We start from the raw sequence: 14,318 nt of genomic DNA on the forward strand, positions 1-14,318 counted from the left end.
GCACAAAATTATTCATCTTGGTTTGAAGCACAGAACAATATTACTCCATCTAGTCCTTTTCTAACGGTAGGGTGATCCGTCTGGTTTACAATACAGTCGGGACATTTTTAGCATACCTGATGAATGTCAGTGTCATCAAGAATGTCAGGGTCACCGTGATCTTTTGTAATGGGTTTAGTTTCTCGCCACTCACGAATGTTTGAGGTCTTGTCCTCGGCCTGTCATCGATTGTGTGGATGCCTGACAAACTGGTTGTTGGCTTAGGTAAGTATATGTTACGCTGGCCTGTGCAATTGATATTATTATGTTGTGTGAACGGTAGACACATATCTACTGCATGAAGGCCCGGTAGTGTTAGCGGTTGATGCGATCCACGTGAGTGTCATCTTGGTGTATCTGTACATCATTCCCGTAACTGCTCCCACTCCCTACTACTGAACAAACACACATATCCTGTGTGCAGTGCGTCAGTGCATATGATATGCATGTTAGCGTCGTCTTTGAGATGACACGAAAATGTAGGTCAGTTACGTCATAAAGGTCGTTGGATATTTAGGATGCCTTGTCGAGTGTGTCAAGTCACTGCACCCATGACTGATCGGCGGTGAGTTATGCTCTACTTTCTGTTTTATGCAGTAGCATGTACCAATAACCATTGCAACTGTACACATATATTGCTTTAAATTTAATTATGATCATTAGTTATTCATTAAATAATGTAGATGCAGTGCTTTAAGTCATATTTGTGTCAAGGTGCTGAAAAGGCGGTTTCAAGATGGCGGACAAAGTACCTTCCATAAGTCTGAACAGCGGTTATGACATGCCTATGCTGGGCTTAGGGACCTACAACAGTTTCAAGGTTGGTAGTTGTTATATTTACATACAGTGCACACTATCCAATTCTGACTCTCTTTCTCGGATTTTCTTCGTTGTTGTCATAATGAAAAAGCATTTTATCTCGGACTGTCATTATTTTGGATTTCGCCTAAACAGTCGGTCAGAAAAGGTAGTAATACGTCAAAACATTGTTTAATAATCCGGACTGAGCAGAAAGTCTGCTTGGCCAATACACCTTTAATAATCAACCCGTTGACTGTTATTAATTTCATTTTGTCTAGCGGTGAACCCTTATGTACCTTTGATGCGATTAACACAGATTTGTAAACTATAATCTATGATAATTCGAGCCTTAAGACATCGATATAGGAAACTTCTGTGTATATCTAAATGTAGATATGAACATCGTAAGTTTGTATTTCGGTAATTGTGGTCCTCACCTTATAATCTGAGCAGATGCTCACCGTACACTTCCTGGCCTAGAGTTTTGAAGCTCCCTTAAAGCTTAGCGCTAAGGTAGTCTAAAGAGTCATACATTAACATTAATCTACGAGAGTCTTAGCGCTAAGAGAGCTTCGTAAATCTAGGCCCTGGTATGTGGTCACTGTAGACTTCGGTATGTACGTTAAGTGTGGACCTCCAGGCCGAAGTCTTCTATACATTTTGAGGTACATTTATTTACTGTCAAATCTCAGGTATGCAATTACTGTTAACTTTCTGCCTTATGTTGTATGATAGTAATGGCCACATACTTGTGCATGATCAAAGGCTAACCCCGATACCCCATGCTGAAGTCTGTGAGGCTGCAGAAGGTTAACAGTCATATGACTTATAACACCCGGTACCCGTTTTCTGCTGGGTGAAAAGAATGTCGGTTGCTTAATTTCAGCTGAATTGTGTCCTGGGTTCTATCCACCGAACTGCACACCACCACATAAATAATAAGCATTTTTCCTTATAGTCTGTTTGGCTCAAAAGCGGACCGATGAATATACAAGGCACATGTTCAGTGCGCTAACAACGTGGATTAATATTTGCCCTAGGCCTGATAGCCCTAATCCCAAGTTACCAGCACTGTGTGTAATGATCATACACCCTCCCTAGGCCTACCGTTATGTCAGAACACTATTGCTGAGAGTTCACTATTACCGTTATTGCCTGTATTGCTTTATTTCCTGCGTGCATGAAAGATGATGAACGTTTGTGTGTTGGTTGATGTGGTTGGTTGGTTGTTTAAAGCTCTTAAGGTGGCACTCATTCACCATTTTGGTCAAAACTTCTTAAGATTCTGACAAACAATGGATAATAATTTGGGAAATCTGGAACTTGAATGAATACACGAATCATGACACAATAAACGGTGGCAACACTGCACAGTTCCAGTCATGAAATAGATAGATTATCAATATATTTTCGTCAACAGCCAAACGAGATTGGTGATGCCGTGAGGGCTGCAATACAGATGGGATATCGCCTTATTGACACAGCCTGGAGCTTTGAAACGGAAACGGAAATCGGGGCCGCCGTTAAAGAACTGATCCAAGAAGGGAAAATAAAGAGGGAGGAGCTGTTCATTGTGACGAAGGTAGGAAGAACGTGACACATGAGACCTCGTCAGATTCGGGGTTAACAAGTCATGGGTATGGATGACTACCTACACCTTCTGCCTAGAACGTCAACGTTTTGCTATGAACTGCTTGCTATCTAGACACCCCCTGTAGAACACCTCTGGGACATGATGGATAGATGATCTACAGAGGCAATAGACAAAAGCTCTTAAAATTAAACCCCTAAAAAAGGAAACAGCATATTATACGTGACGTTATTAGATAACTGAATTTCTCTGTGAGCAGGTTTGGTCACACATGCTATTAACGTGACGTGCCACTGAACAATTTTAGACGTGTGTGCCCATATTCATCAATGCTTGGTTTTGGAACCCAGCTTTAATTCAGGCAAACTGTCATGCCAAAAGCAATTGATCTACGACTGCCGTTTTAGAAGCATCGTTGTCATTTGGCTCGTTGCCGTATAGTTTACCTCTGGCGTCTTCCTTTTGAATTTTGAAAATAAATTGAATTGAGGGTATGGTAACGTCTTAGGCCGTCAGGCTGTAAAACACATTGTGCCATAATGACAGATCCTTCTAAGACAACGTTAAATGGATTAGTGACCCTTGTTATCATTGCAGCTTTGGGTTCACTGTCGCGAACCAGATCAGGTAGAACCAGCGTGTCGGCAGTCACTGGAGGCCCTGGGCATGGATTATATCGATCTGTATCTAATCCAATTTCCTATCGCTTTCGAAGTGAGTCAAAATGTCTCTGCCTTCGGTTGCCTTCTGCTGCTATCATCAGCATTAACGTACTGAAATCTCATATCAAATTATTGATTTATAAATGTTACGAAATAAATTTGTACTAACTAAAGGAGGAGTTAGGTGAACTTTATTTCCCGCATAATGCTGTATCAAAAGTACATAATATATGGTGTTTAGAGTGCATGTACAGTGACCATATGTCTTAGCAAACCACCTCTAGAATGTCTCTAGTCCCTCCCCACGGAGCATACATTATACTCAATAACTGATACTATTTATTATTTTAAATTAGATTATCTGTTCATGTCGGTGTTTCTCCAGGACGTGGGGGTGACCACGCCGACCATGACGGACTATTTAGACACGTGGAGAGTAAGTAGCTTCCAGTATAACTCCTCTAAGCACTATTACATTGCAAAGTTATTGGCTGAGTAAAAAATGAACATCCTAGTAAATACAAACAATACATTCAATGAACGACATTTAGTTGTTTGAAGCAGTTCTGTAGTTTTAACTATATACTGGTCTTGAAAAGACTTGACTTATACAGTGTTATATAAGCACAATAAAACGGAAGAGGTTTCATTGTTGAAGACAATTGCATTGAATGTTGAGCGTAGGCTATTTTAAGGAAATGAAACACCTTTAGCAAAAAGTGTTGAGTGAAGTAATGAATTCTGTTATGAACATTCATGTTAAAGGATTTCTCTATATAAGGTAGTTCATAGCACTCTCTTCCCCAACAGGCAATGGAGAAGCTCGTGGACAAAGGTCTTGTCAGGTCTATTGGCGTCTCCAACTTTAATAAACAACAGCTGGAGAGAATTCTCAAAATGGACGGCCTCAAGTACAAGCCTGCGAATAACCAGGTAGATATTATTTGCTGAATGTGACCTAATGGAATCTCTTTTTATGCTATTAATATACTCCGATCTCGTGTGACTCACCAAAGGCCACCTGAGACCGTCATCACGTCAGGATTTCACCCAAGATACCTCGTACTATAAGTAGAATACTGCTTAGAACATCGTGACAATCCACTTGAGTTGTGTGTTTTAGGTGGAGATGTCTCCATGTCTGGCCGAGGAAGACCTTCTCCAGTTCTCCCTCAAGAACGACATCTCAATTACTGGCTACGCATCTTTTGGGGCCCCGGGACAGAACTAGTGAGTTGAGGTGTATTGTCTACGTAAAAGAGTATTATGACGTATTTGTAAAGTTTGTGGTGTTGTATGAGGAGGAGGTCCCATTCAAAGGTACAATATATTTTGATGGGGGCATCAATATGCGAACGGTTACAGAAATGTCGATTTCAGACGATACCACGATTATTTGCCACACCTAGCCCTCACGGGAGTCCCATAAATGAGTCTTTCCTTTATATATTTCAGTATACCCGAGGATGCTCCAAAGATCCTCGAAGACTCGACCATTGTCAAAATCGGAAGGAAATACAACACATCTTCAGCTCAGGTATATTCAGTTTGTCACAGATGTGATATGTCAAGGAGACACACATGCATTAATCCTAATTATACGATAACTTTTGAAAGTAACTGCTTTTGATTGGTCAGAGAGGACACGTCACATTAATTTTTGACAAGAACTAACTTATGATTCCAGTAGGTGAATTCAGTGACATTCATGTACACTAAACGAAAAATAGTGATGATTTTTAAATGGTTTATCGTTGTCTCACACAGAACTTAATTTCACCCTTTCTTTTGGACTGTTGTATAAGCAATGTCTAAAGAGTCACAAATTCTTCACCTAGCGCTGTGATGCATATGTGTCCACTTAGGCGCTGAATAACTGTGATACGGTGGCATCCGAGGTAACACCATTGTATGCCGGCCCTATCTGCATCCTCCAAATGGCTCTTTCTCTCTTTCAGCTGTTAGTGGTGGCATATTTCCCGTACTTGTGTATCATATCATATATTCTAGTCTCTCTTTATGCCCCATAGAATTATTCCATACGCGAAGTGGATGCAAATACTGCTTGGATATTGCTACATGTTAGCCATTGATATTGCTGAGTGTAAACAAAAAATGGAAAAATGTTCATTTGTAAGCAAACGTGAATCTGAATCACTGTTATTGATTCATTTCAGCATGGTCGAAAACAGGACAATTTAAAACTTCTGAAAACGATGCATTTCACAGAAAAATGAATGTAACTGAAAATGTTTTTAGTGACGTCCATAAAGCTGTCTAGTTCATCTTTCTTGTAAACTAATGCCCTCTGACATATCCTTGAAAGTTTTTTCAGTAATTCATAAAGTTAAGAGGTAACGTTTGGTTTTGACGTTCGGTGTATGTCGTGGATTGGAGCATGGCAGACACAAAAGACAGGTGTTTCATGTATGCATGCTTTGAAAGGAAGAATATCAAACTAATTTGTATCAAACTAATTTGTATCAAACTAATTTGATTAGCCTAAGACTGCAGGTGAAAAGAGTGCAATGACATAATGACATATAATATATATATTCAAGAAGTGGAGATCTCTCTACCCTTGTATAGTTTAATAAAGTACTGCTTTGCTCTTACGTATTATGGTTAAAGCTCAAACAATGATATATTCCTCTAATCGGATATTTTTTTAAACACGTGATACTTGTCCAAACAGATAATATTTAGATTACAATGTAATGCTGATCCTAGCTTATATGTAATTTACAGTGTGATGTCTGTCCAAACAGATATGTACCCTTGAAGATCCGGGTTAGAACTGATCTTCAGCAGCCCACGCTTGTTATAAGAGGCGACTAATGGGATCGAGTGGTCATGCTCGATAACTTGGTTGATGCATGTTATCGATTCCCAGTTGTGGAGATGCTCATGATGTTGATCACTGGATTGTATGGTCCAGAGTAGATGATTTACAGACCGCCGACATAAAGCTGAAATACTGCTGTAAAACTAAAGTCACTCAACCAAACAGATATGCTTTTTTGCGATATATCTTTAAAGATATTCTGTTTACCATATTCGACTGCTCTTTGACAAATGTTATTATTCATGATGTACTCTTCTTATGCTTATCTTTCTCACCATATATCGTTCATATTTCCTTTAACCCATAGTTTTCTCGTGTGCATCAGGTAATCCTCAGATGGGGCAAACAGAGAGGTTTTGCTGTGGTTCCCAAGAGTACGAATCCATCTCGTCAGGCCCAGAACATGGATGTGAGTGTTTGTTCTTTGTAGACAACTAAATTGGTTTCTTTCCAACACTTAAAAATGTCAAATCAGATTCACTGAAATTCCAATAAAATGTACCAGTGAAGATCCGGGATCCGGATGCCTCCATCGGTACATTTAAAATGAACTCACACTTTACATGTTGGTTTTACGTATCAATTGTACTTGCTTCAGATATTTGATTTCAAGCTCAGTGAGGAGGATATGAAGGCAATGCTAGCTCTGGACAGAGGCTACAGATGCAACGCCCAACTCTTGAGCGCGTAAGAACGATTATAGAACTAGGTTATATTCTAATGAGGATTGCCTCGATAAAAATAATGCTAACTTTTGCGCCTAGAATCCAAAGCGATGCTGCTCTCTGGCGTTTCATTATTACCCCAGCGAAATCGGTCTTTCAAAGTTGCTAATGAGCTCTAAGCGCGACCGTATATGTCAGTACATTCGGTACCCATTGTAAACATCGGGTTGGAGGGAGGGCAATGTGAACGAAGTGCCTTGCCTAGGGACACAACACAATATTAGACCTAGGCCACAAATTTGTGGTGTATCCCCCGATAATCGAACACGAGCATTTGGCATTAGAGGCAAGTATGCTAACCACTACACCACTGTGCTCCATATCGATAAGATAGACATTAAGTGTTTGTGATGGTATAACGTGTGAAGCCCATTTCTGATGTGCCTAATCGTGGTAATTCTGGAATAATGCTAATGATCCGCATCATTTGATTCGGAGTGACGCTACGTGAGACAATGTTATCGTGTTTCCAAGACGTTTATATGCACAATTTCCTCGACTTAACTATGATAAATCAGAAGTTGCGTGCATGGGAAGTTGTGAAAATAGTAATGTTAAATTCAAATCAGATCTAAACCTGCGTTGGAACCCAGAAAGTTTTAGGATTTGGGGTATAATCACAAAATTATTAAACTGTGAAGCTGAGATTTATGAAATTGAAGAAATAATGAAACGATGGATGAAAAGAACCATAACTCCAGTGAAGAAAATTGCTATTATCAAGTCATTGCTTATTTCCAAACTAAATTATATTTTTCTTACTTTGCCGGACCCACCCGGCGAGTTTCTTAAAAAGGTAAATAGTATGGTATTTGGTTTTCTTGGGGATTACCGACCGGGGAAATTAAAAGAACAATTGTTTGAAAACCAGTAGCTCAGGCAGGGTTGGGAATGACTGATATATATGCCTATGTTGATACATTGAAAGTAACATGGATTAGAAAATAACTTCAAGTGGAAAGAAAGAGCAAACACCTGTTGATAGAATTTATTCCACAATATTTGAACCTCTCATAATTTGGTAGTGAATATCCATTAACTATGTAACTAATTAACTATTATTTCAAAATCGCAGAAAGTGAAGGAATATTGAAGATTGTTGAAAATTACGAAGTGTAGAATAAGCAAAATCTTTTGGCAAATAAATGGCTCGGTGGATTGAGCAAAGCTGTTCACAAAACAGTATTATAAACCTTCATGTTGATTTGATGAATGGATGAAACTCTTAATCTAATTCTGCTACTTGATATGTATATATCGTGTCACTTTAAGCAGAAATAGAAATACCATTATTGATAGATAAAGTACGATATAGGAAAATGCACGGTTTAATGACTGAAAGGAAATGGGCAATGTACGAAAATCTAGCTAGTTAATGAAAATTTATGACTTATTTACTTGTAGGCGTGCATGCATGGGTATGAAAGGCTGAATGAATGATTTTTATTTATTTTTTCAACGAACTACTTAATTATTTAGGTTATTTTCAACTGTCTGTTTTTTCTCCTTTTCTATCTTTCTAATTTTCTTTTTCGTTCTTTCTTTATTTTTTTAAGTATTTAAATTTTACTTATAAGTTGTCATCTCCCATAGAAGAACTATCCAAAGGAACACTCTGTAGCAAGTCTACGGGAATAAAAATAATATGTTACGGTATACCGGGTTAGGATTTATCTTTCTGGTGCAAGTCTCAGATGCTCGCCTCTTTGGTGAAACATGCAGCTTGCCCGAGGGACGCAATTCTGACTTGGCATTTCCGGCACTTCAGAAGACTTCTCTAACACATCCCCTTAAAACAGTTCTATTCACCATACTCATAATATATGTCATAGCAATCGTTTGAATAATGTGCATATTATGGTCGAATCATGATATAATCCGACTTCAACATTGCACATACTTTCGTCCAAAGAACCGTCATTATTCCTGTTTCAGATGGAAAGACCATCCCTATTATCCCTTCTAGAAGTGAACTTGAACAGCACAGATCAAACAGCCAGGCAATCAGAGTAGTGTCTGCAATAATTGTTCCTGATATCTGTTATGATCATCATTAGTGTAGAATAGACACGGGTTGAATATAAAAACAGTTGTGGCGAAAACGACCGTGCCATTATATTACATTAAAACGAATAATGAATGTAAGGCACGAACAGATTCATTTAATAATGTATCAATTTGTGTTTCCTTTAATGCTTGGATTTGACATATTGCAAAAATAAAACATTCTAAGATGCAATTGGGCAAAGTGTGTTGCAATGTAAGCTGAGGCTCCAAAGCTAATTATATTTTTGTGTTGACTTATGACAGTTATTACAGTTATTACTTATTACAGTTATATGCAGACGTTAATATATTGATTTATATTCAGCACGGATTACTATTTCAAGTTCGTTTGTCGCTCGGATAATCTTTCGCTAGTCATGTCCAAAACAGGAAGCCAGACAAACATATAAACACTGGATATTAATATGTATTTTAAATACAGGAAAAATTGATTCGCATTATTTCAAAGAATAAGTTGGGTCGTAAAGTCTTCAATACACAAACAACAGGGTCAACAGTGAGGTGAGTTTCTGCCAGCAAAAATGAAGGGAGCGTAGAACCATCTCAACTCAGGGAGTTCCTTACACTAGCAATCGGAATACCATACGGCTTGCACTACAGACGTAGGCACACACACACACACACACACACACACACACACACACACACACACACACACACACACACACACACACACACACACACACACACACACACGCAGACAGACAGACAGACACACACACACATATTTGAAGACCACAAAGAATAGTTGGAGAACGTATTAGGCGATATCCTAAATAAAAGCTGTATGACATAATACAGAAGACCGCAAAGTGTGAACGAGACAGAGAGGCAGGAGCTGTCTGACAAGTCAATATACAATTCAGAGGCGATGAGTGAGTGAGGTCTAGCTTTTCACAGTATTTTAGGAATATCACGTCTGGGAGCATTATCAATCGGATTGATGTGATTTTGTCAAGGACGTTTCTGCATATAGTGAAATCATATTGTGGACATTTTGTTGGGATTCTAGTATACTCTCTTTATTGAAAATAAGTTTACAGTCACAGCTCACACAATGTCAAGTACAATATCAGTAGTTACAGGGTGATTTTTAGCAATATTGCAGCTGTATTACAGAGGTCAGTTATTCATCGCGCCTTAACCAGATGATCCGGTGATCAACAAAGCCCTACACAACTAAGTATCTAAGTATACATCTCTCTCTCACACACACATACACACTCACACAAACAAACACACACAAGCAAACACACACAGAGGCATGCACGCATGCGTGCAAATGCTAATGTAAAGGCTCTACCTGGACATTGCGTCTGTCCAGCCAGTTCGTCGCTGGATTTTACTTTAACCTCAAGGAAATCTGACGAAGTCTTATCGACTTTATCACTGCCATTTCAACTAAAAGAATTTTAACACTGTTTATAAGTAAAAACAAACTTATATTACTGATTAAATAATCTTTAAGCTTTTCAAGGACAAAAATAAATAACTTTTTCTATAACTGAAATAACTGCAAACGAAAATCCACTGATTCTGTCAGTGAAAGCTCCGCCCACTGATGAATATTATTGCTTTCTGTGCACTTAAGACCATTGTGCACTTAAGGGCACCACAAATGCAGGTAAAAGGTCAGATTAGTGTTGCTTTCGACCAAGACATTTAAAACTCACAAAGAAATAGGCCATTCAGGAGTCAACCCATACATATTCACGTTAGCCACTAGAAACGTCGCTGTGGCATCACCAGCTTGTCAAGCAAAGATGATTGTGACAAAACCATCTACGGGAATTTCTGCAGAAGGCGGAATCTAATAAACGACTCTACGTCACAGGAACGTAACTAGGAATCTGTATCAGAGATGATGATTTCCGGTTTTCCGGAAAGAAAAACACATGCCACATGTCAATTCTCCATGGTAATCATAAGAGACACGTCAGAAAAACATTCCACATTGCTGACCACCTCAGCACGGCAAATAAGCAAAACAAAATGAAATTTGATGAAGTAATTAACACGCCACAAAAAGTGAGAAAGTGACATAATCCAGCATGTGTGTTCAGACGCTCGTAGTTTGGACAATCACATTTCCTTTCTGTCTGTCTGTTCTGACAATTTCTGAGTGTTCGGGTAATGCCGATCAATGTTAGGGCTCATAAAATATCATTTATTGCGATCTGGTGTATGAGGTGACGCCGTGTCGGAGAGTGGGATATTTGGTTTGACTGGGTTTGGGACTTATCAATACGACTGTGGAAGTGTCACATTTTGGTGCATTGCAGATCATTGCAGATCAGTGTAACTGAGGAAGTAACTTATGTCTCACGCGTTTAAAGCCGAGAATTATCTGCAACAGGTTGCAAGTCCTGACATGAGGTATTTTCCAATGTACAAATTGAGTATGCTTCACAGCTGACACTTTGTTTCTTTTTTTAGTTTGAACCTTTGGCATAGTATGTGTGAATAAGTGAAAACGTTAGAACACATTATGTCCTTATCATTACCTCATCTGAAAGGGAGGTGGGTAGTGTCTCCAAAACAAGGTCTTTGAGCATGAAGGGGTGAATCACTCACTTTATCAATTTCATTTTTATGCATTTTAATATTCAAGTTTGTTTGTAGCGGACTCGTGCCAATCTCAGGCACACACAGCGTTTCTTGCATATCTGTTTCCTGAAGTTTGTGATGCATTCATTGACGAATAAGAGTAAAGGTAAAGACTCCAACAAAATGAGGATCGTGAAGCTGACATAGCAAAACGAACTTGGTAGGGGTCGACAGATAATATGTAGAAAACGAAGAATCAGGTGCATTTGTATTATTTTGTAGGTGAAGCTCATTGCGTTTTGACACCCCTCATACATTTCCATCATTTGTGTACCTGTGTACATCCTTGCATCCTCCCGTTTAGCTATGAACACCCCTACATGCCCCGTGAACTGATGTACAAAGGACTCGAATTGTAACGAATGCGGTAAGCCTGTAGTGAAGCTGGGTCTGTCAACCACAAATGTATTGCCTCGTACTAGTAAGTCATCTCAGAGGGACAGACCCCAGAAATCAAAGTATTTTTTCTCCTCAGCAAAACTATACCAGTCGTTTTGGTTCTTCCACAATCGTATGTTGAAACGATACCCGAATCTGGAAACATTTCCTTAACAAAGGTTTGGCGTGCTCTCAGCAGCAATTGACAAATTATGCTCAATTAGATACTGAGTAAACAGTACTTCACACTGGTTACAAGATCGTTATGATCAGGTTTGAAAATGTTGATACTGATATATTTAATTGCGAATATTTAATCCAAACAGTTTCTGGTCGACACGTGTTTTTTCACAATCATTATAGCCAATGTATGAAATCGAGAAGTCCGTATGGCAGAGAGTACAGAAATGTAAGAAAAAACACTTCTCGGTTTTGGTAGACAATGTAAAACCGGAGTGGGAGGGAAACCAAAACCGAGGAGAAGCGTTTTCTCTAACATATATACCGTCAGTGATGGGTAATTACAATGTAGATGATCATTTAATGAAGCTACATAACAATAACACAAGCACATATAAAATCAATTTAATGAAAGTAACTATAAGTAGATAACTTAACCCCGTCTCCTTCGTCGGCCATGTGGCCCTGCGGTAGAGCGTCTGACTGATCTGATAATTGTGGTTACAATCCCGCATGGGAAAACGTTTGTAGTCTGAGTTTAAACTTGAACGATGTTTTTTCAGTTGATTTCAAACACTCACGTATCATTTGAATGTTGATGTTCACATAAAGTTAGGAAAAGTAAAACCTGGGAAGCGGTCTTACTAACGAAAAGTAAAACCTGGGAGGAGGTCTTTCTACCGAAACGTAAAACCTGTCCCTCCAAAACAAAAACCTCAAATGCGGTTATTCTGGGAAAACGAGATGACCTAATATATAGTGAGAAGCACACTTTAGGTATATATTCATACGTATCTCCAAGTGTTTAGTCGATTAAGCATGAAAAATCGACTTTGTAGTCTTCTTGAATTTTTGTGCAACAAGAAGTTTGCACTGATTTACTGCTACTAGTTTCGGTGACATTGGGACGGTTTCGTTGTCTGCAAAATGCCAAACTCATCATTATTTCATTCATAACCATCGTTAATTTCGTGTTGGTTTATGATATTTGCATAACAACACAATGTAACGAGCTCAAATGTCAAACCGCTGTCATACCAGATAAGGTCACTTTCTATTTCAAGCTACAAAGCGAATGAATAATCAAATTCTTCGTTTCATCCACTACCTTGTACTTTAACACTTTGCCCTTGAATGCACAATTTTCACTGGTTATTTAGATTTATTAATCGGTGCAAAGAGAATTCGAATTTGGATAGTTTAGAAAATACAAAAATATGTTTAAAAATACAAAAATATGTTTAAAACCATTGCAAAACCGTAATTAACGGCTATGTATGCGTAATAACATAATCGTACTGCACTGCAAAATCGTAATGATGACGATATAATCGAAATGCTTTGCTATCTCTGTCGCTATCACCCACATGCAATATATCTGAGTTGCGTTAAACAACAAACAAGGACATATGAAGTGATCAATGACAGGTAACCATTGACCGGGACCACTCGCGCGTTAGTTAAAGTGGTGTTAATCAACACTGATTGTTACATTCAGTCATTTATGTACTTCGTGATATGTTACTCTCGGTAAGCTCTGATCGCTGCCATGCTTGCTATTAGAGCGAGGCATGGTTCTTACTAAAAACGTGATTGTAAGTCGGAAGACGAATTCCTCTATATAGTTAAAAATAACAGGATTACGTAGTACTTGTTCATGATATTATATTTCCCCTGCAGAATGACAACAATAACAGCAAAATGAACAGCAATAATAACAATACATAACTAAACAGTTCAGTGACTAAAATGTTTGCAATATTTTTTATATGCTCGGTAATTCAAATAAGGCTGCATCAAAGAAATTAAATGTTTCTCGGGCACATTTTTTTTCAAAAGTGATGAGGGCGGTAGAACTTTTAAAAAAAAAATTTGATAGAAAAAGGTGATGCGGAAAGAACGCATTTTTATACAGCTTGGGAGGTTAAGCAACGGCTGATGAGCAGTACATTCAGTCATATTTGTTCGTACAGGCAATCATTTTTATAGTGGACAACTGTTGCGGGCACGTTCAAATCATTTTATTTTCTAAATGGTGATACAAAAATGTTACGGGATTTCCGTTATAGTATTGGGATTCCTGGTATGGTATTAATATAGCATTGGGATTCCTAGTATAGTATTGGTATAGTATTGGGATTGCTGGTATAGTATTGGGATTTCTACATAGACATTTTTTGTAAGTATAGTATATACCCAGAAAGCTATGCCACCCAAAGAGACTCCCTTTGCGGTGTGGTCACTCCAAGCGAGGTCAAAAAACACTTCGGTATTGGGTCCACGAGGCTGTACGAGATATGACGAGATCCTGACTTGCTCGCTGACAAGAAAGACCCAAATCCGACTAGCACAGATACAGAACCTTCAACTCTCTTACCCGCTGACAAGAAAGTTCCAAAACCAACTAGCACAGATGCAGAACC

At 38.6% G+C, this 14,318-nt stretch overlaps 1 protein-coding gene across 2 annotated transcripts; it reads left to right on the forward strand.

Moving 5' to 3' along the window:
• The first annotated feature begins 176 nt into the window (after positions 1-176).
• On the forward strand, positions 177-8,902 carry LOC137265919 (aldo-keto reductase family 1 member B1-like). 2 transcript variants are annotated; one of them, XM_067801399.1, is made up of 11 exons: positions 177-264; positions 754-859; positions 2,261-2,422; positions 3,029-3,145; positions 3,479-3,529; positions 3,904-4,026; positions 4,217-4,323; positions 4,549-4,630; positions 6,264-6,347; positions 6,537-6,625; positions 8,599-8,902. In XM_067801399.1, the coding sequence occupies exons 2-11, from the start codon at positions 776-778 to the stop codon at positions 8,627-8,629; spliced, it is 930 nt and encodes a 309-aa protein (XP_067657500.1). In that variant the 5' UTR covers positions 177-264; positions 754-775; the 3' UTR covers positions 8,630-8,902. The 2 variants fall into 2 exon arrangements, with proteins under 2 accessions (XP_067657500.1, XP_067657499.1); XM_067801398.1 differs by lacking the exon at positions 177-264 and adding an exon at positions 529-604.
• Positions 8,903-14,318: the final 5,416 nt, after the last annotated feature.

Source organism: Haliotis asinina, chromosome 15 (genome assembly GCF_037392515.1).
Source record: "Haliotis asinina isolate JCU_RB_2024 chromosome 15, JCU_Hal_asi_v2, whole genome shotgun sequence".
Classification (NCBI taxonomy): Eukaryota; Metazoa; Mollusca; class Gastropoda; order Lepetellida; family Haliotidae; genus Haliotis; species Haliotis asinina.

Bases quoted from the DNA above. Each gene is read 5' to 3' on its own strand.
- LOC137265919 (XM_067801399.1), top strand. From the start codon at position 776: ATGGCGGACAAAGTACCTTCCATAAGTCTGAACAGCGGTTATGACATG. The intron at 860-2,260 runs GTTGGTAGTTGT...TTTCGTCAACAG, and splicing joins GGACCTACAACAGTTTCAAG to CCAAACGAGATTGGTGATGC. The intron at 6,348-6,536 runs GTGAGTGTTTGT...TACTTGCTTCAG, and splicing joins GTCAGGCCCAGAACATGGAT to ATATTTGATTTCAAGCTCAG.